General features: G+C 43.0%; 1 protein-coding gene across 4 annotated transcripts in view; it reads left to right on the top strand.

Moving 5' to 3' along the window:
* FNIP1 (folliculin interacting protein 1) overlaps positions 1-23,101 on the top strand; it is a 133,893-nt gene that overhangs the window by 28,871 nt on the left and 81,921 nt on the right. Inside the window, exon 1 of one of the 4 annotated variants that reach the window (XM_060240492.1) lies at positions 13,204-13,403. The exons of the other annotated variants lie outside the window; for them this stretch is intronic. Within the exon in view, the coding sequence (XP_060096475.1) occupies positions 13,393-13,403 (11 nt within the window). The 5' untranslated portion in view covers positions 13,204-13,392. Of the gene's footprint in view, positions 1-13,203; positions 13,404-23,101 lie in introns of those variants that run through there. 4 annotated transcript variants of the gene reach the window in all.

Genomic DNA, 23,101 nt, shown 5'->3' with positions numbered 1-23,101 from the left:
CCCTTCCTTCCTTCCTTCCTTCCTTCCTTCCTTTCTTCCTTCCCTCCCTCCCTTCCCTCCCTCCCTCCCTCCCTCCCTCCTCCCTCCCTTCCTTCCTTCCTTCCTTCCTTCCTTCCTTCCTTCCTTCCTTCCTTCCTTCCTTCCTTCCTTCCTTCCTTCCTTCCTTCCTTCCTTCCTTCCTTCCTTCCTTCCTTCCTTCCTCCCTCCCTCCCTTCCCTTCCCTTCCCTTCCCTTCCCTTCCCTTCCCTTCCCTCCTCCCTCCCTTCCCTCCTTATGTTCTTATGTGACACAGAGTGTTGGACTGAATGGGCCACTGGCCTGATCCAACAGGGCTTCTCTTATGTTCTTCTGTGACACAGAGTGTTGGACTGGAGGGGCCACTGGCCTGATGCAACAGGGCTTCTCTTATGTTCTTATGTGACCAGAGTGGTGGACTGGATGAGCCATTGGTCTGATGCAACAGGGCTTCTCTTATATTTTTATGTGGCACAGAGTGTTGGACTGGAGGGGCCACTGGCCTGATGCAACAGGGCTTCTCTTATATTCTTATGTGGCACAGAGTGTTGGACTGGAGGGGCCACTGGCCTGATGCAACAGGGCTTCTCTTATATTCTTATGTGGCACAGAGTGTTGGACTGGATGGGCCACTGGCCTGATCCAACAGGGCTTCTCTTATGTTCTTATGTGATGCAGAGTGTTGGACTGGATGGGCCACTGGCCTGATCCAACAGGGCTTCTCTTATGTTCTTATGTGACGCAGAGTGTTGGACTGGATGGGCCACTGGCCTGATCCAACAGGGCTTCTCTTATGTTCTTATGTGACGCAGAGTGTTGGACTGGATGGGCCACTGGCCTGATCCAACAGGGCTTCTGTTATGTTCTTATGTGACGCAGAGTGTTGGACTGGATGGGCCACTGGCCTGATCCAACAGGGCTTCTGTTATGTTCTTATGTGACGCAGAGTGTTGGACTGGATGGGCCATTGGCCTGATCCAACATGGCTTCTCTTATGTTCTTATGTGACAATACTGACTATGGTGGACCCAAGCACTGATTCAGTGTAAGGGAGCTTTGTGTTTGTGACTGGAGTGGACAATACTGACTTTGGTGGACCCAAGCACTGATTCAGTGTAAGGGAGCTTTGTGTTTGTGTCTTCTGGTGCAATTTTGTTCTCAGATCCTGTATTTACTTCATCAGTATATGGGATAAGGCACTTTCTCAACTGTGCTATTTATTTTGTCCTGTTTGCTCTGTTGGCTCTATCTGCGCCACCTTCATCACTTTCGGGGTGTGGATCCCCCAGTGGGGTGGTCTCCCGACTCCCTCCGCCGGCTGTTTCTGATAGCCCTGCGCCCCCTCTTTCATTTGATATGTGTCCCGTGCGGGTGCCACCCTCCCGCCGGGAGATGCCGCAAAATGAGCCCCCTTGAGGCTTATGGCGGCAGGGCTCGGGGGAAGCGAGCTAGACTGCTGTTCTTTTGAGGGGTTATAGAGTGTTTCGAGCCCGTCCCTGTGGCATCAGTCCCATCGTTGTAGGGCCCAGGGGGCCGGCGCAGCGGCCTGCTGAAGCAGCCTGTCAGTCACTTCCGGGTTCCTGTCCTGCATCTCGACCTGTGTTATTAGTGACAGGCTGCTTCGGCGGGCCGCTGCGCCGGCCCCCTGGGTCCCACAATGATGGGACCGATGCCACAGGGATGGGCTCGAAACACTCTATAACCCCTCAAAAGAACAGCAGTCTAGCTCGCTTCCCCCGAGCCCTGCCGCCATAAGCCTCAAGGGGGCTCATTTTGCGGCATCTCCCGGCGGGAGGGTGGCACCCGCACAGGACACATATCAAATGAAAGAGGGGGCGCAGGGCTATCAGAAACAGCCGGCGGAGGGAGTCGGGAGACCACCCCACTGGGGGATCCACACCCCGAAAGTGATGAAGGTGACACAGATAGAGCCAACAGAGCCAACAGGACAAAATAAATAGGCTGCATTATGCAGCACAGTTGAGAAAGTGCCTTATCCCATATACTGATGAAGTATATACAGGATTTGAGAACAAAATTGTTTCCGGCGGTGATATTTGGGGGATTTTTGGGGACGTCACAGGAAGTGCTGTGAAGTCACTTCCTGTTTCTGGCAGTGGCATTTGGGGGAAATGATGTTATTTGGGGGAAGTGATGTCACAGGAAGTGATGTCACTTCCCGTTTCCGGCAGGTGACGCGGGGAAATGATGTCACAGGAAGTGGTGTCACTTCCTGTTTCCGGCGGTGGCATGGCATCACTGGAAGTGACGTCACTTCCTGTTTCCGGCGGCGCGCGCACTTCGCGCGCGCACCCCTGCCTCCCCCCTTCCCCCCCAAGGTGTCCCTGGCTGGCCTTCAGACATTATGGTCACCCTATTGCCAGTTGTTCACCCTTTTATTGCAAACATCTTCTTGCTTTATGGACCCTGTGCACATTTTAACGTGGCTAGAGCAGTGGTCCCCAACTTTTTGAGTCCATGGGCATCTTTGGAACTCTGACACAGGGCCATGGGCGCAGTCATAAAATGGCTGCCACAATTGCACAAAATGTCAAGAAGTGAGGTTATACATCACTATAATAATAATAAAAGTCAACATTTAAGGCAGAAGCTCTGGTTAGCAAGATGCCTTTTAGGGTGCACAGTCAGTCAGAAGCCCTGCTGGACAGATGCCCCATTTAGCTCCTCTCACTTTCTAAAAGCACTTGATGGGCACCAGGAAAGGGGATCCCAGCTAGAGCAGGGATGGCCAAACTTGTATAATAAATAATGATTTAATGAATAATTAAATTATTCAGGAAGAAAATAAATAGAAATAAATAGGGGGAGGGAGGGAGGGTGAAGTGGAAAGAAAGCAATTGTAAATGTATTAAATATACTTTAAATACAGCTGCCACCTGACTTGGCTTGGAGAAGTGATTTAAAGAGACAAATGCCTTTTCCAAGCTGACCAATGGGGTGGTGGGGCTTTGAGAACCACACAATATGTGTGAAAGAGCCACATGTGACTCCTGAGCCACAGTTTTGCCACTCTTGGGCTATAGCGTACTTAGATACATTGGAGACCATTGAAAGAGCATACTTAGATACAGAAAAAACATTGGTATTCAGAGCTGCTTCAAATCGCTATGGACAGTGAGAATGGTGGGGTAGAATATTTTTTAACGAAAAGCCTGTGCATACTCTTGGTGGGAATCTCTTTCTGATGCACAATGTCATGCATGTCTGCAAGCACACAAGTGTAACACAAGCTCAAGTGTGTGCATTTGCTATCACATGCAGTCTCATTTTGCATACCAGCACAAATGTAACTTTGCATAACAAAATACAGGGGCTTTAAAAAAAAAAACCTTTCCAGGACTACAAAACGGTATGGGAAGGGAAGGGATTAAGCTCAGTTGTTAGTGCTGTCCACTTTCGACTTGGCTCAGGTTGCGTGTTGAAAACCTGTTCCAGCTGCTTCAGTCAATTCTTAAGTCTGTTGAACTTCATTCTAGCACCTCTGCTTCCCAACAACTTCTTGCTCTGCTTTTGTAACAGTCTATCTATAATGAGCTGAATTTTAATGGTAGGAAATATTATTTGTGCATGTCTGTAGGAACAGACTGTGGCAACTCCAGCTGGAGTAGCTTGGTTGAAGAGAAATGTAACACAGAGAGAGCTATGGAGCTGATTTGGAAGGAGTGTCGCAGTATTGCTTTAAAATGGTAGTCCACCAATGCGCTTTCCACACTAACTATAAAGAAGCATCACTTCCGCCTCTGAAGAATATGCCTCCCTCTTCTTACAAGTTTGTAGCTGAGGGGGCTAGGGAATTGTTCGAACTTGTGCTGAACTTTGGAAGCACTCTGAGCATCTCAAAATGTTCAAGGTGTTGGGAAATATAAGACACTGCTTTTGCTTTGGGTTTGGGGAGGGGCAAGTCCATGTCAGTACACTGAGGGTCAGGGGGTGTTTGATTGGTTCAAAAATGTGATTTTTTGTTAAAGGGACTGGATAGATTTTAATGTGGCACAACTAAGAAATGTTAAATATAGCTCTTGTGAAGTGTGGGGAAGTGACAAGACTGACAGCCAAATTTGGCATTCTATTCACTACATTCTGCATTTATTGTATCTTGCACATTGCCAGTCTAGGCTTGCACTGTTATGAATGAACTCACCTCTGTTCTTTTACTGCACCTGGATTTTGGAAAGCCTCTTCCCAGCATCCTGAACAGCTGAGTGCATTTTAGTTTAGACAGTAGTGGCACAGATGTGTCATTGGTTTTGACTGCTTACAGGCAGTGGCGATCCTCTCTGTTCTCATGTGAGTCATTTTGTATGAAAAGTAGTTTATGCAAATGTGCAAGAGATATTTGAATATCTCTTTATTTTTTAAAAAAAATACCATGATACTGTCTGGAAGAATGCAAAAACAAAAAAGATTTATAGGACTTTATCCGCTGTATCATATCAAGTCCATTGTGAGTTACACTTTGCCACAACTGTTCTGAAGGCAGCAGCTGTTACAGCAGCCCAATGCTGTGAAAGTTTTGCACAGATGTAAGTTCTAATGAACAGAACAGGATTTACAGTCAAAAGTGAGTGTGTGCATAGGATTGCAGTTAGCAGAGGAATTCTGTTACCTGGCGGTGGTCTTGTATATCAGATTTCAGGTACAGAATAATGAAAACAGAAGCTCAAGGTGTGGTGCTTAGATAGACACTTGAAAAAAAGCCACCTGAACCACATGTAAATCTAATATGCATAGAAAGAGAGTAGGTTTTTTTTTTTGCAAATGTGCCACAACTTACCAAAATGTGACCTTAACAGGCACAAGGTATCCCCCATGATTTCTAGATAAACAGATAGCCTCTAGATAAACAGATAGCCTCAGTAGAATACCCTTCTTTCTTTCTTTCCAAGACCTTTCCATTAAATGGACACAATACGACACCATTCACACTTCCCTATTAATAGTTCTGGGGGAAAGAGCGTTCAGCTCCCTGAGTAGTTGGTGGATGCACAATAAAATGACTGTTTGGCTGAGGAAAAATGCCCTGTTGTTTTGCAGTACCAGTTGGTATTATGTAGGCTTGTTTGGTGTCTGTTTATAATAGATTGCAATTGGGAATGGGATACAAAACAAACATTGGTTTACCAGTGTAGTTTAACTATGCATTGAATGCTTCTTACTTGCCTTGTTTATTTTGACTTTAGCTATCTTTAACTTGTTTTGGCATTAAACTGACATCTTTTGAAGCTTCCGTCACAACCATCAGAGATCATTTGGGTGCAGTATGGATTGCGGGGGGAAACCTTTCTTAAAATAACTTCTCACTTCCAACACAATGTTGATTTTTTTGAGGATTGTGAGACTGTTGTATGGCATTTTGCTGTAAACCTGTGTTTCCACACACTTCCAGTGGGAATCTTAAGTGTAAGGATCCATATTCGTGTTAAAAAGTTATATGTTTAATAACTTTGCAAGAGTTAGTAACGTTTATTGGTGCATTCAACTGTTTGACGGTTTGCCTAACCAGATCACAATAATGTAACACATCAGGTTTGTTTGTAGGTTGTTGAAAACATCTATTATGCTGCAAGCTTAAATGGTTGCTTTACTTTGAAGAAAGTTCATGACCTTTTTAGCCCTATGTAGTTTCATGAAATATACTCTGTTTAACCTGAATGTGACACTCAAACTCATGGTCTTAACAGTATCGACATAACATTCTAGGTAACTGAGCTAGCTGGCCAAGAAGATGTGAGGAAATTAACTAATTTCTAGAAAGGTGGGTTAGCAGTTAAAATTTAAAATGGCCTGTTCATATTATATCAGGTTATATTTTAAAGTAAAAATTAAACTCAACAGAGGTAAAAAAGGAAGAAGCTAGTAAATTAAACAGAAGTTTAAAGAGAGAGAGAGAGAAGTGATGTCTGTGTAACAGGACAAACTTGTTGAGGTAGCAGATTGAGGTACTGAACCCTGGAGTTCTCAGAACTCATATGTCCCCCAGAGAGCACTGAGATCTAGCTCTCAAAACCTTTTAAAAATCCCTGGGCCAAGAGAGGCTAGACTGAAGATAACCAGAGAGCAAGCCTTTTCAGCAATGGCCCCTCGATGGTGGAATCAACTTCCAGAGACGGTGCGAGCCCTGCGGGACCTGAGCCAGTTCCGCAGGGCTTGCAAAACCTCTCTGTTTCAGCTTGCTTTTGGGACAGAACCTGGCTAAATGGATCCGTAGCCATCCAGCCATCTTGTGCATGATTGTGATCAATAGCACTTTATAGCACCTGTTTTATCTATTTAATTAACTATGTAATTGCATCGCAACTGAATAGTATTTTAAAATTGTTTGTTTTATGTTGTATTTTATTTATATCATGGTCTTCCATGTCTGTGAGCCGCCCTGAGCCCGCCTTTGGCGGGGGAGGGCGGGATATAAGAATAAATTTATCTTATCTTATCTTATGTCAAGTACTGTAGAGCCCATTGATTAATGATACCTGCTGGCTTTCTACTGTTTACATTCTACTCTGTTTACATTTATGAGGCTGGTTTTCATTTCCTGGGGCTTTAGTGGAAATCCAGTCACATATTTTCCTGATCACTTACTAGACAGCAGTTGTGTCTTGGTTTTAAAAGCTCTTTTATGTGCTAGTAGTTTTGAATGAGGTAATATGGAAACTTACTCCTGTAAATAAATATTTACATACGTTGGGCTCACTAACTTCTCACCATTACATTGCTCAATAGAAAAGGTCACTTTTGACATCATTGATCTTTTTGAGCACAAGTAATACACTTACCATCAAACAGCATTTCATTTTGGCAGGTAGGATGTTCACAGTCCATGCTATGCTGCATCTACTAAGTGCTGGTCACAGTCCAGCCAAAATTTAAAAAATAATTGCAATGCACCAAACCTCTCCCAATTCTGGTAAGGTCGTGATCATCCTTTATTAATAAAAGCCATACCGTGGTGCCAAATCTGAGGATTTTTATTGGTTGAATGTGGGCTGTGCAGGATTGGCTCGCACTCTGTCTCTGGCGTGCCATTGACTGATTCTGCTCTCCGCAGGCCCTGTCAGGCAAGAACCCCACCAGACAGCCACTGACCTCTGAGGGAGACAGTTCTCTCCTGACAGGTTCTCCTGGGGGCTTACTGATCACTACTGCCTCTCCTCAGGGCCTGTTGTAGGAGGTCCAGGACAGTCTATCTCACCCTTCCCGACAAACAACACTGCTATGAAGCAAACAGTAAACTGTGAGAGACATGTTCATGAGACAAGCAGTAGTGGTTACTTCTCTTCAACTGACACAAAAGGCATGTTCATTCACAGTAGGGAAGGGCCAATTCAACAGGAGCAGATAAACAGACTGACACTATACAATGTATCAAGCTCCCTTTCCACCTGCAAATACTCTTCGCTCTTTCTGTTCAAATTAGGCTACAGTGGACTCATATGATAGAATGGACTCCATTCTGTCCTATGGACCCATAGGACAGATTGGAGTCCATTCTATCATATCAGCCCATAGGACAGAATGGGCTCCATTCTGTCCTATGGGCCCATTGAACAGATTGGAGTCCATTCTATACTATGAGCCCATTGTACAGAATAAACTCCATTGTATCCTATGGGTCCATAGGACGGAATGGACTCCATTCTGTCCTATGGACTCATAGGATATAATGCAGTCCATTCTTTCCTATAGGCTGATAGCATAGAATGGAGTCCATTCTGTCTTGTGAGCCTATGAGATGGAATGGACTCCCTTTCACTTTCTTGCTGCCTGCAGTCAGGAGGGAGCAAAACGGAGGCTTGCAATGGCTCCCTGCATCTTACAGCCACCTGCGGAGTGGGTCCACCTTTCAGCTGCTTGCTTGTAAGGCTCACTTTTGCTCCTCCTGCCTGCAAGTGGGATGGGGTAAAAGGGAGGCTTCTAATGGGTGTCTGCCTGCCTGTCTCCCTGTCATTTTTCTGTCTCCCTTTCTTCCTTTCATTTTCCTTTCTTTCACTTCTTTCTCCCCAACTTTTCCATAACTCTCCTTTCTTCTCTTCCTCTCATTCTTTCTCTGTCTCTCTGTCTTTTCTTTCATTCTCTCTTCTTTCATTCTATCTTCCCTCTTCTCATTTTTCTTTCTCTCAATCCTTTCTCCCCCCTTTTATCTCTCCCTTCTGTTCTTTCTCTGTATCTCTGTCTTTCTGTCTTTTTATTTCATTCTGTCTACCTTCCTTTCATTTTTCTTTTTCTCACTCCCTTCTCCCCATCTTTTTCCTACTGTTCTTTCTCTCATTTTTTTCTTTGTCTCTCTCTTTTTTTCATTTTATCTTCCTTCCTTCCTGCTACCTACATATTCATCACCCCCCTCCCCAATATTTTTGTAGGGCCCCTTGTATTTCTTCCTGCAATGGGTTTTTACTGCTAGTACGGAGATAAATTAGCAACCAAATCTGCTGGGGCTACCCCTGTTGTGATCACACTAAGAACTCATACACTAAAATTTGAAGCAGACTTTTGAGCTTATTCCTACAAATATTTGTTCTGATATGAAGAATTGCATTTATTATCTGAACAGAAATTAATCAAACACAGAAGTGATCGTTCAGTCAATTCAGCATTGTTAAACTGGTTTAAATTTGTGCACTTATCAGAAGACAGTGAGCGCAACAGGTTCCAGTTGTACTGATTTTTTTTTTGCGTGCATGAAAAATATTTCATGCATACCATGCAAGGCACACAGGATAAGACAACAATAAGGATCAAGAATATTGTTTTAGAATTCTACCTTGCATCCTATGGGTTTTACCTGTGTGGTTTTTTTCCTCTGTCAAATGCAGATAAGCATACCCTCGCCATCTCCGTAACTGATTAAGAAAATTCCTTCAGTTTTTATAGTGATTTACCTTCCAGGATTGGGGGGGGGGGGACTCTCTGTTTGAAAAACCCAATTCCAAAAGGTGTTTGTGAAGCTAACTACATAGTTGTTTGGATCTTGAACATAGTAGCTATTTGCACACATTTGGTGTTCTTGAATGGAATTCAACTAATGGATTAGGAAATCCTCTGGGGGGAATCATAAGACTTTAGTGTTCTGTGAAATGGCACAATCCACAAACACAGAGTTCTTGGATGGAAAATTACTGTTGAGGCTATAGTAGTTTGTGAGATCCCTGGGAGACTGTTTCATAGACTGTGAAATTAAGGATACATTTTCACAGAAATTGTTGCTAGTTTGCAAACCAGATTTATTGGGAACAAGTCACCATTTGTCATTGACCTCTCCCCAGAAAATAAAGGATAAATGTATGTCCAAAAGTTGAAAGACTTACAGTGTTGCCTGCTCTGTGTGGGGAAAATCCAGAAGATTTGGGTGTTAAACCCTGGGGATGGTGGAGTTTGGGGAGGGGAGGGACCTTAGTAGTATGTAATGCTATAGAGTCCCTGTTTCAAAGCAGCCATTTTCTCCAGGGGAGCTGATCTCTGTAACCTGGAGATCAGCCGTAATACTGGGAGATCTCAGGCCACCACCAGGAGACTTGTAATCCTGTTTACAGTGCTTCATATGCTCTTTTTTTGAGGTGTAAATTTTGATATTGTTGTATTATGATAGACTTGACAAAACTAACAGTAATAGCCTATGGCTAAATACAAATACAAATTTGAACATATTGTATTATGAAAAGACATTGCTGAAACAAATGATTAACTTTCCTTCTCCAAGCAAAACGCTAAACCTTTTAAAACATAGCAGAGATTTTTCTGAAAATCACCCTAATCAACTTGAATTCTGTGTATTACCATCACCCCCGATGCCATTTTATCTATCTTGTATTCAAATAGTAAATTTGGTAAGTCTCTGCATACTTAAATTTGGTGACTGGGGCTGTGAATGGGCAAGACAGATCCTTTTACAAACTTGAAAAGGGCCTGAGGTTTGCGGAAACATGTGAAATCTAAACGATATCTGAAAATGATAAAAGGAGTGCCTGTAGCTTTAAGCAAGGGATTCCCTCAGTGGTTGTTGCTAGGCAACAACAGCATTCCAGACAGTGTTTCAGTGGAGTAAAAGGTTTTGGATCTTATTGAGCACCTGTACAGATAGTTAATTCAGACATTAATTAATTGTGTTGATCATCACCTTGTTGTAATATGTTTAATTCTCTTGCATTTAAAAAAAATGATTTAAATTGCATAATAATTGTTTATAACCATTGCTGTAACCCACCCTGAGCCCTGCTGTTCAAGGGAGGACAGACTAGAAATCCAATAAATGAGGCATGGGAGGTGGCAGGACCCTTTCCAGACCTGTTTTGACCTTTGAAGGGGGACTCATTAGGGCCAGGCCTGCTAGGGTTACGTGCTCCATGTTGGGAAATCCCTGGAAATTTTGTGGTGGCTTCCTAGGAGGGCAGGGTTTGGGGATGGGAGAGGCTTCAGCTGGATATAATGCCATAGTGTCTACCTTCCAAAGCAGTTGTTTTCTCCGGAGGGTCAGATCTCTGTTGTCTGGAGTTCAATTGTAATTATGTGCGATCTCCACATCCTGAATGGAGGCTGGCCAACCTAACCATGGCAGCAATCTCTGGGTGACTTGATACCATGCGACTTGCGTGACTCAACTAGATGTGGCTGCTTGCTAGTGTTCCAACAGCAGCCATCCTATGAAAGTCATTGTGGTACAGCTGTTAGAGCTTCAGAGTAGAGCCTGGGGGACCAGGTTCAAATCCCCATCTTGCTGCAGAAGCTCACTGGACCAGTCAAATACTTTGACACTAAGCTACCTCACAGGCAAAGCTAACTTATCCAGTAGGAACAGTGCCTGGGGTACTTTTAGGGACCCACAGAAATGTTTTTACTTGTAAAAAACTGAAGGAAAACAATGAACTTTTAGGGTCAAAGAAAATGTTCTAATTTTTCCCCTCACATCAGAAAAAAATGAAATGTTTAGGATCCACAGAGATTTATTGAATTTTGCCTAAAACTGAAAAAGTTGAAGTATTTAAAATTATATTTTAAAACCCTTTAAATATTGATATTAGTATGGTGGGAGGGGCCCATGAAGGCAAAAGTGCATAGTGCAGCCCTGCTCACGGAATTGTTCTGTGAATAAAAAGGAGAGAAGAATAATGACAGATGCTTTGGAGGAAGGCAGGGTATAAATGAAGTAAATAAATAATAAATGTAGCTGAAGATGGGAGGCAGATAAAATGTAGATTGGTCCATGGCTGAGAAGGAGAGAATGGGGCAGAGAACCGTGATACCACAGAACTGGGCCACAGTTTTCCTAGGTCTAGGCTGCTCTGGGTGGGGAGAGAGACAGCTTAAGACAAAGGGGTAGATAAAAGTAGGTTGGGTGGGAAGGAGGTAGGGTTGCAACTCCAATTTAGGACATCCCTGGAAAAGCAGGGATGGGGGCAAGGGAATGTGAGATTTGAGGAGGGAAGGGACCTCAGAAGAGAGTAATGCCATAGACTCCGTCCTGTGAAGCAGCCATTTCGTCCAGGAAAATTAGGGTTGCCAACCTCCAGGTGGATGCTAGAGATTGCTCAAGATTTCATCTTGTCTCCAAATGATAAAGAGATCAGTTCCCCTGGAGAAAATGTTTGAAGGCCGGACTCTCTGGCAGTATATCCCCACTTAGGTTGCTTCACTCCCAAACTTCATTATCTCAAGGCTCTCCCCCCAAATCTCCAGAAATTTCCCAGTCAGAAGGGGAACTAACCTCTTTAAGTGGGAGATCTTTTGTGATTCCAGGAGCTCACCTGGAAGTTAACAACTTTAGAAGAAGAGAAGGAGCCAGGAAAAGGGTAAAGGCTATGGGGATTTTCAGGAAAGGGAGTGAGGAAAATAGTGGGGGAGGATGAAATGAGATGCCCCCCACAAGTCTTGTGGGATTCCACTTTTATATTTTGTAATTATAGTAAAGATTACACTCATGCTAGAACAACATGAGGGGTTGGAGAAAAGATGGAACATCTAGGAGACTGCACTGGAGATTTTTCAGTTGTTTATACTTTTCTCCAAGATTTTAAATTACACCCTACAAGATGGCTTTTATAACCAGATTCCTCTATCAGTCCTCCCTCCAAATTGATGTATTGCCCCAAGAGCAGTTATGCAATCATGTTTACAGGAGTTAGACAGGGGTCATAAACTGTATTTGCCATCTAGTAGTCTTTGCAGTTTCTGGGATTTCACTTGTAATATTAATGAGCCTTTCCAGAGCTTACAGTGGCTCCTTTGTTCGTACAGAAGATCTGGGCTAGGGAGGGCTGGAGGGTGAAGATTTCAAGGGGTGGGGTGGGGAAAATGCTAAACTAGCCCATTTTTCTTCAATTCAAACTTACTGGAGTTTGTGCAGTCTGGAGCTGTCTCATTAAATTGGCCTAATCACAACCATTATTTCCCTTCTTTGCACGGTGTAATAAATCAGGCACCCAAACAAGACTCCGGCACAGTTAAACAGCTAATGGCCTTATTTTCATGGTGAAATCTGCATGCATGCATGTGAGGCGGAGAGCTGGGATTGGCTGGCAAGCTCATTGCAGATCCAGGTGGCATATACTGACAGCTCTGGGTCACATGATAGCTATTAGGGCTTGCTTTTCCACTCCTCTGGCTGAGCTTGTCAGCAAGGGTTGAACACAGACATTCTTCAGCTTCCAAGAATGTAGAAAATGAGAGGAGGGGAAGAAGGGAGGTCGCTGGAGAGGAGGCTGCTTTGTTGTCTTCCCCCCTTTGATCAATCTGAAAATTCCCGACAAACGTGGACTATGGAAGTGCGGGATTGCAGCCACAGCTGCCAGGGGACCATGGTCATGAGGCTCAGCCTGTATCGGTTTCGCTGAAGGAGGAGGCTAGATTAAACTGGCATGTACAGGCTACATTGGCTGCCAAAGGGGCACTTAGCTTGCTGATGAATTAGATTGATCGTCTGTCCTCTGCAGTAATACACTCCAGGAGACAAAGGAAGGGGGGGGGGGGGAGAGAATGTTTGCTGTAGTAAAAAAATCTGAACTGAGCAACAGAATGGAAAGGCAGGCTTTCTGTTATGAAAGTATGGGGCAGCATCTAGCCATGGATCCTTGTGGAAGAGACTGTATTCTGCTTCAGAGACCCGCTTTTTTTTCTTGATTTTTTTTTTTTTTTAGAAGGGTAATTCTTCCTCAGAGGCAAAGCGTCCCTCCTCTCTCTTTCTTTTTGTGCTACAGCATGGAACGCCTTTTGTTTCAGTTAAATTCAGACTTCTCAATCTGTCACCTGACAGTCTTGTGGTTCTGGATGAATGTGGTTCATTGCTATTATTAACCTGGGTTGGCAGCCGGTCCTCCTAGCAGGAGTTCACAGAGATTCCGAAAAGTGGAGCTTGTTCAAGGGACAAAGATGCTTCCCAGGTATGAATATGAAGCTTTAAGTAGTCTGTTATAGAAGCCTGGTAAATAGCCTAAACATAATTTTGTGGTTGTTTCATTTTTATTGTATGGAAGTAATGATGGCATTTCTTGTTGCTGTTGTTTTTAAAGTAGCTTTATAGCAGATCTGTTTTGAAATTAATTTTGCCTAATTCCTGTAGTTTTTGCTAAGGCATCTCATTGCTCTGTTGAAACATGCTGCTGGCAGTGTCTAAAATGCTAGTGGTTGTAACCTTGATGGATTAATCTTGTTTAGAAGGGAGGGACTTCCTGCATAATAAGGATTATTTCTTAAAATAATCAATGAAAGTTTCTGTACTTCTGGAAATTGAACTGGTACTTTTTTTGGGGGGATGACATACTTTTATCATCTTTCTAGTACATCGTTATAGTTTCCTGGACACAATCCAGTCAGTTAAATATTCTTTAAAATCCTGTGAATTTTAATAGCAGTGATTTTAAGCACATGCTTAACTCTCTTGATTGTAACAATGGTATCTGAAAGTGCTGCTTTGAAAGTTGTTGGATTATACCAAATAAAGGGTGGATTTGATGTGTGTGTGTTTTAATGGAGTTAGGAAAAATTAAATAAATTAAGTTTAGGGCTAGGAAAAGGGAGGAGTGTTAGTCCCTTGTGTTGAGTAGGATCTAACTTCAAGTGTAATAGACAAACAGCAGAAGCAGCAAGTGACTAACAAGTAGATGATAAAACAAAGTACACGAGATTCTAGGAGACCTGTAGAAATTAAGTATTCAGGGATCCAGAGGCAGAATCAAGTGTGCCTTATTGTGAAATGTATTATTCTCCTCCATGTGACAGTGTAGTAATAAGGCTAAGATGTGCATGCTGTTAAAGAGCTCAAGGCTGACTGACAAGAATTAGATAAGTACTTTGTAAATTATTGCTAAACTAGTGAATGAGAGCGACAGATCAGATCCAACTTTGGGATCCAAGAGAGGCAGTTGCTTTCCACAAAAATTTATACATGCTGAAAAGGTGTTACTGAATGTGTACTTTAGAACTATAGATGTGTCAAGCAGGAATGAATCTTGCTGGTACAGAACCAGGAGGGTACCTTCCTCCTCTCCACCTTTGCCCCACGTGGAATCATGAACCAGTTTACAACCAATCTGTTCTTTGGAATGCTGAGGCAAATCTTTATAAAGGTAATTGAAAACAGAATCCCAACATGTCAGGATTGTAAGCCTGGGAATAATTCATAGACTCATAGAGTTGGAAGGGATCTCTAGGGTCATCTAGTTTAACCCCCTGCACAATGCAGGAAACTCACAAACACCTCCCCCCTAAATTCACAGGATCTTCATTGCTGTCAGATGGCCATCTAGCCTCTGTTTAAAAACCTTCAAGGAAGGAGAGGCCACCATCTCCCAAGGAAGCTTGTTCCACTGAGGAATCGCTCTAATGGTCAGGAAGTTCTTCCTAATGTTGAGCCGGAAACTCTTTTGATTTAATTTCAACCCATTGGTGCTGGTCCTACCTTCAGGGCCACAGAAAATAATTCCACACCATCCTCTATATGACTGCCCTTCAAGTACTTGAAGATGGTGATCATATCACCTCTCAGCCGTCTCCTCCCCAGGCTAAACATCCCCAGATCCTTCAACCTTTCCTCATAGGACTTGGTCTCCAGACCCCTCACCATCTTCGTCTCCCTCCTCTGGATTTGTTCCAGCTTGTCTATATCCTTAAAATGTGGTGCCCAAAACTGAACACAATACTCCAGGTGAGACCAGAGCAGAGTAAAGCAATACCATCACTTCACGAGAACGGGACACTATACTTCTGTTGATACAGCCCAAAATTGCATTTGCCTTTTTTAGCCATCGCATCACACTGTTGACTCATGTTCAGCATATGATCCACTAAGACCCTTAGATCCTTTTTGCACATACTGCTGCTAAGATAAGTCTCCCCCATCCTATAACCATGCATTGGATTTTTCCTACCTAAATGCAGAACTTTACATTTATCCCCGTTAAAATTCATTTTATTGATTTTAGCCGTTTTTCAGCCTGTCATGGTCACCCTGTATCCTGTTTCTGTCTTCTTCTGTGTTTGTAACCCCTACCAATTTAGTATCTTCTGCAAATTTAATAAGCCTTCCCTCTATTCCTTCATCCAAATCATTGATAAAGATGTTGAACAAAACAGGTCCCAGGACAGATCCTTGAGGCACTCCATTTGTCACTCCTCTCCAAGAGGATGAGGAACCATTCACAAGCACTCTTTGGGTGCGATCTGTCAACCAGTTACAGATCCATCTAATGGTTACAGGATCCAAACCACATTTTACCAACTTGTCAACAAGGATAGTATGTGGAACCTTATCAAAAGCCTTACTAAAATCAAGATAAACAATGTCTACAGCATTCCCTTGATCCAGCAAGATAGTCACTTTCTCAAAAAAAGAGATCAGTTTAGTCTGACATGACTTGTTCTTGAGAAAACCATGCTGGCTCTTAGTAATCACATCCATTCTTTCTAAATGTTCCAGGACCGACTGTTTGATGATTTGTTCTAAAACTTTTCCAGGTATAGGCATCAAGTTGATGGGTCGGTAGTTACCCAGATCGTCTTTTTTCCCCTTCTTGAAGATGGGGACAACATTCGCCCGCCTCCAATCTTCTGGCACCGCTCCTGTTCTCCAAGAATTCTCAAAAATAATAGCCAGAGCCCCAGAAATTCTCATTGTCTTCTCATATCATGATCTTAGTGCCTATCCACAATTAACTCCATAGACTGCAAACACAAAAAGAAGCAGCTAGCTTCTTAACTATGATATAGACCCATTTCATACTAGTAAGGGAGAAAAATGCTATGTTTCTTATTAATATTTAATTCCTTACCCATTCTGATGGTATCTTTTACAATGGCATCTTTTAAAGCTACCTAAGATCAGAAATGCTATAGCAGAGCTACTGAAGATTTCTACCTACTGTGGAATGTGAGAATTTCTTATTTTAGCCGCTCTTGGCCACTCTTTCATGTAAGTAAAACATGGCTAAGTTTTTGTAAAGTTAATGTGCAATACAATAAATATTTTGAGGAACTCAGTTATATACATTGGCCAGGATTCAAAAAGAATATCTCTACAAATTAAATATTATTTTTATTCCTGTTAATGAATGGAAGTGACTGAAGGATTGAAGGTCTATGCTATTTATACCCATTCCTATGCCACACACAAAGAAATTCTGGCAGTTTCCCCTCTCCAAGTATTTCAGATAATATGTGGTTATTTGTTGGTAGTGCCTATATTTCTTGTTTCTGTGAGATTCAGAAATTAACCCCAAGCAATGTTCTTGCTTTGCCTTTTGATACTTCAATATTGAATTTACCTTAGAAGAGAATTTTGAAGATTTGCTGTGACCATTGTTCTCCTTATTTGCCCCAAAATTGGCAGTGACCAATCGGCAATAACTCATTTAAGCTTCCTAGCTGAGTAAGAATCCTAGATTTCTTAGATTCACCACTGTGGCCATCAGTGTGTATATTAGGATAGAGAAGATCTACTAGTGGTAGCCTACAGGTTGCTACCGAGTTGCTTTTATAATACTGTGTTCTGAAATATCAAGATGGGTAGGTGTGTTGGTCTGTAGCAGTAGAAAACACCAAGAGTCCAGAAGCAGTAGGGAATGGAAGCATTAAATGTTAAGAAGGCTAGTTAAGTGAGGTAAATAAAAGGGAGCACAGACAAATAAAATAAAGCACTATGTAAATAAAACACTAGTCTGTGAGCAGACAGGCAAAAAGGGACTATGAGGAACATATTGAAAAAAGCCTAAAGACCAACAATAAAATTTTCTTAGAACACGTCAGATGCAGAAAATCAGTCAGGGAGGCAGTAGGGCCATTGATGACCAAGAGGTGAAAGGATTACTAAAGCATGGTAGGGGAATGGTAGAGAATCCATTTTTTTTTTGCTTCTGCCTTCACTGTGGAAGATGGGCAGTAGTTGCCCACTCCAGAACTGCCAATTACAGGAGGGGTGTCAAAAGACCTGAGTCAGATTAAGGTAATGAAAGAAGAGGTCCTATGACTGATGGACAAATTAAAAACTGGTAATCACCAGGCCCAGATGGCATACATCCAAGGGTTCTGAAAGAATTTACATGTGAACTTGTGGATTTCCTGACAAAAACATGTAATTTATTACTAAAATCTGCCTCCATTCCTGAGGACTGGAAGGTAGCTAATGTATCAACCATCTTTAGAAAAAGTTCCAGAGGAGATCTGGGAAATTACAGGCAGGTCACTAAAATGTCAATGCTGTGTAAGTTGGTGGAATCCATTCTTAAAGATAGAATTAGTAGGCACATTGATTAGCAAAAGCTATTGAGGAAGTATCAGTATGGGTTCTGTAAGAGGAAGATCTTGTTTCACCTTTCAGAGTTCTTTGAGGTGATAAACAAGCATCTGGACAAGGGTGACCCAGTAAATATTGTTTACCTAGACTTCCAGAAAGTATTTGAAAAAATTCCTCGTTGAAGGCTTTTAAGTAAACTCATCAGTCATGGGATCAGAGGACAAGTCCTCTGGTGAATGAAAAACTGGTTTAATTAAGAGGAAACAAAGAGTGAGTATAAATGGGCAGTTTTCAGAGTGGAAGGTGGTAAGCAGTGGAGTACCTCAGGGCTTGGTATTAGATCTGGTGCTTTTTACTCTGTTCATTAATGATTTGGAGTTGCAACTAAGCAGTGAAGTGGCTGAGTTTGCAGATGACACTAAGTAGTTCAGTGCAGTGAGAAGCAGGGAGGACTGTGAGGTGCTGCAGAGGGATCTGCTGAGGTTAGGCGAGTTGCCATCAATGTGGCAAGTGAGGTTCAATGTGGACAAGTGCAAAGTAATGCACATTGTACAATGCACAAAAAATCCTATCTATATATATGCATTGACAAGAGAGAACCCACAAAAAATGTTGCATAGTGTGTTGTGGCTCATTTTAACTTGTAATTGCTTCCTCTTCCTCCTCCCTCTTTTTCTCCCCCCCCCCCCCGCCAAATATCATAGCCTTGCATTTATATTCTATGCATGTAAGCATGTAAGCAGACCCATGAAAGAAGAAGAAAGTGAAGAGTGAAGGAAAGTTAGAGGAGTGAGACTCTTATGGGGGAGGGGAGCAGAGGAAGCATACCTTTCAAGGTACTGAATGCTTTATACTCAGATGGGATTCCCATGGGCAAAAGAGAGGCCTGCTTCCTGCCAGGGTTTCAAAGCCAAGGCGCTCTCTCTCTTTCTCTCTCTCTCTCTCTCACACACACACACACACACAGAACTCCCTCAATTGCTGCTTCCCTCAGAGCTTCAAAGCCATGGCTCCCTTTTCTCTCTCTCTCTCTAACACACCTACACGGAGGGCCAGGCTGCTGCTGCTCCTCTGGAACCAACTGGGGCCAAGCTGCAGCGGTGGTGAACATTGGCAGCTGCTCTGGGCCCAAAACAGCAGTTTGAGGGAGTTCTCTGTGTAGGGGAGAGAGAAAGAGAGAGAGAGAGAGAGAGAGAGTTTTTTTGGGGGGGGGGGGGGAGGAGATTAAAAGAGCGTGTTTTTAAGTTTTCAGGTTTCTCTGTAAAACTAGGGGGTCACCCAAGTGTGCAGAAAAATCTCTTTACCCGCCATGTCCCCCTATCTGCAGAAAATAAGTATTTACAAATAGGGGCACAGTTGGGAATGTATAGATGGGGTCTGAACGGGTGGTAACTGACCAGGAAAGAGATCTTGGAGTCATAACTTATTGAAGATGTTCACTCAGTGTGCAACTGTGATTTAAAAAAACAAAAGGGCAAATGCTATGCTGAGGATTATTAGGAAGGGGACTGAAAACAAATCAACCAGCATCATAATGCCCCTATGGTACAGTGTTGTCTGAAATATTGTGTACAGTTCTGGTCACTGCACCTCAATAAAAGAGATTATGGAATTGGAAAAAAGTGCAGAAAAGGGAAACTGAAATAATTAAGGGGATGAGACAGCTTTATGAAGAAACGTTAAAGAGGTTAAGACTCTTTAGCTTGGAGAAATGATGATTGAAGGGTGACATGCAGGCCTTGAATTCAGCAGGAGCTCACAGGGGCACAGCTCCTGAACCTTTCTGATGGTTCCCCCTCCTCCTCCCCACCTTGTCCATTGAATAGTAGGTGCAGCTGCATAACAATCCCTGGATGAGCTTTACCACCTCTTTTTCTTCAAAATGACCCCTGGTGACATGATAGAGGTTTACAAATTATGCATGAGAGAGAAGGTAGAGAAAGAAGTACTTTTCTCCCTTTCTCTCAATATAGGAACTTGTAGGCACTCAATGAAATTAATAAGCCGTAGGTTTAGAACAAATAAAAGGAAGTACTTCCTCAACAAAAGGGTAGTTAATATATGAAACTCTGCCACAGGAAATAGTGATGGCTACAGGGATAGACAGCTTCAAGATTGGATTGGATAAACATATGGAGCAGAAGTCCATCAGTGACTATTAGCCGCAAGTGGGGGTGTGCAAAGAAAAAAGTAGGGGTGTGCAAAGGAAAATTTGGATTTGAGGATTTCTGGGGTTTAAAAATTCTAGGGGGGGGGGGGATATCTCCTAATAGCAGATTCTGTAGCTAAATCTGATTTGGGAGATATTCAACTATTTTTGAATGTATGGCCCCCATTATACCCTATGGTCCATTGAAGTCAATGCTCAACTCTTAATTTTCCCCAGAATTCAGACTGTTGGTTTTAAAAGTGCTGCTGGTCTCCAACTTAGTTCTCAGGCATGTTACTAACAGAGACTGGAACAGGAGATTGCTGAATTACAGTCATTTCACTCACCATAAAACTCAGGGCAATGGAACTCCCAGGCACCCGAAGAGGTTGCCCCCATTCCCTCCATGGCCTCCTATGGTTTTCTAAGGCACACAGTTTTTAATTTAAAGCTTCTGTGTGCAAGCACACTTCCTCAGATACATTGCAATAAAAACTGAATGTGCCCAAGTTCACACAGTAAATCAGATTTCCTCAAGTGTTACATGCAGGTAGGAGCCAGAAAGAGCTGATTAAAGTCAATAAGCATATGTAACAGAGCAATAAACACAGTCAAGATTGGAATAACATATTTCCTAGGACATATAAATAGCAGCAAATTGATGTTCAGATAATAAAGGAGTTAAAAACATGTGTGAGAACCAAGTTTGAGTCCAGTGACCCCTTTAAGATGAAGAAAGTTAAAATTCTGTGTATAAGCAAGAACTGAGTGACTTAGCATGTGTATGAAATGAGAATCCAATATCTCTGTTGGGCCCTGGGGGTTCTATTGCCCTGAGTTTTGTAATGATTGTAATTCAACCATCACTTGTTCCAGTCTGTTTCTGAAATGATGTTGCAGTAAAACAGGTTGCTCAGCTTTGTGAATCTTGATTTTAGGTTTGTGTCCATTTATCTTTTAGTGTACCCAGGCTACAAGAGTATGCACACCCCTAGTAATAACATGCCTGAGAGCTAAATTTGAGACCAGTGACACTTTTAAAACCAAGAAAGTCAATCTGGGAAAAATTAAGAACTGAGTAAGTTATTGTGTCCATTGAGATAGGAAGCCGATATCAAATCCTGGGGGTTCCTATGTTCTTGAGCAGGGGTCCTCAACCTTTTTAAATAGGGGGCCAGTTCACTGTCCCTCAGACTGTTGGAGGGCCGGACTGCCGTTACTGTACAAGGCCGCGGGCCGTCAGTTCTCCGTCTTCTGCATCTCTCTCCCTTCCCCACACCACACACCCCGGCCTGGGAACTCACCTCACCTCGGTATCGCCTCATACTCTGTCTCCGCCGCCTCAGCCCAGTGCCGGAAGCATGCGTTGCTAACGCGAGTTTAGGTCGAACGTCACTTCCGGTCTGATTTTGCCATAACCCGGCGGGCCGCATAAACATCCTCAGCGGGCCGCATCTGGCCCGCGGGCCGTAGGTTGAGGACCCCTGTTCTTGAGTATTTTTGCGGTGACTGGTCTCTCAGCTTTGTTATGATAGGTAGGAATGCTTCTTTCTTTGGGTGCATGCCATGCCAGAACCAAGAACTAGAATAAATACAGTGCAGTGATAGGTTCCCAAGCGACTTGCTTTTAAAAGAAGACTAGAGATGATGTTTGTGCAACTTATTGCCACGTAAGTTAAGGTTCCCCTGAAGCGGCCTTGAATTCTCAGAAGTTTCTTTTAAAACTCAAGTGTCCTGTCCTGGTTTCCAAAATTTTCTTTCTTACAGTTTAGTGTTACAGGATTCCCCACAGGTATTTCTTCTGTAGGGCTATGGTTCAGTATGCAGCTCCTTTACTCCATCTCTGCTGCTTGGCACCAATGTGTTAAATGTGCTGGCTCTGTGCTGCAGTCCCTACAGAAAGCTCCCGTCTGAATTTTAAATGTTAGAGATTCTCTAATTTGAACTAAAGTCCTGTGCATTTTGCTACCATTGCCACAGTAGCACTTGTTCTGCTGGGCAACTATGTTCCTTGCAAGCTAGCACCCTCAGCACAGTTGACTTGAATGCAGAGATTCTCCAGGAGAGTCTGACTGATGCTTGAGGTACATTTACCCATCATAGCTGGTGATCTGAGAGTTTAACCCCCTGGTCCAGTCTTCTTGGAAGCTGGGGGTTCTGTGGGAGAGAGGCTCCAGAAGCAGCCCTGCAGGAGCAGCTAGAGTCACTTTTCCCACTGTAATTGCTTTTTTCCCATCATAGGGGGAAAGGGCCCTCTTTGGGTGCCCCTAGAATTGGACCTCCTGGTCCAATCTTTTTGAACCTTGGGGGTTCTGTGAGGGACAGGCTCCTGCAGCAACCCTGCAAATTTGGAGCTTCTATCTCAAACCCCTCCCCATCAGCTGCAATTCATTATAAGCTGTTTTGCCTTTTGACTTCAATGACCTGTAAGTTATAATAGAGCCAACTGGCTGCTGAATTTTGGTGGCTATTCGTGGCTGCTGTATTCACCAGCCAAATCAGACCAGAGAATCTGATTTGGCTCTATATGGCCTAAATACAGCCAAATCAGCTGTTTTTCGGGGGGGGGGGGTTGTTCGACTAAACCGAATGCATACCCCTAGCCACAAGGTATAGATAGAACACTGGGGACAGTGATGCTCTGTATTCTTGGCTCCTGAGGGAGGGCTTCTGGAGTTCTCCTGAGGGAGGGCTTCTGGAGTTCTGGCCCTGCTGGTGGACTTCCTGATGGTGCCTAGGGTTTGGCCACTGCGTGACACTGAGTGTTGGACTGGATTGTCCACTGGCTTGATCCAATATGGCTTCTCTTATGTTCTTAGCACCTTACAAACCAACAAACTTTATGGCAGGGTATGAGCTTTCATGAGTCACTGCTCTGAAGAAATGAGCAATAACTAATGAAAGTTCATACACTGCCACAAAGGTGCTACTGGATTCTTGTTCTTTTCTGTGTTCTGAAAGGTTCATATATAAAAATTAAGACACACACATATACGTGTCTTTTTTGTATCTATATGGAATTAAGACACATTATTGTAGGTGGTTTTCAAATACATAACATGTTTGGAAAATCTATTGTGTGAACCGTCATCACAACTGACCATTCATTAGGTTGTAGCACTAAATTCATATGATCAGGAAAAGGAGGGAATGAGCTGTTTGTGGACAGCAATTTACCTACACCTTCTTTGTGTTTATTTATT

The sequence above is a fragment of the Heteronotia binoei genome, chromosome 5 (assembly GCF_032191835.1).
Source record: "Heteronotia binoei isolate CCM8104 ecotype False Entrance Well chromosome 5, APGP_CSIRO_Hbin_v1, whole genome shotgun sequence".
Taxonomy (NCBI): Eukaryota; Metazoa; Chordata; class Lepidosauria; order Squamata; family Gekkonidae; genus Heteronotia; species Heteronotia binoei.
Note: the sequence above shows the minus strand (reverse complement) of the source record. Positions and strands in the feature narration are given on the sequence as shown.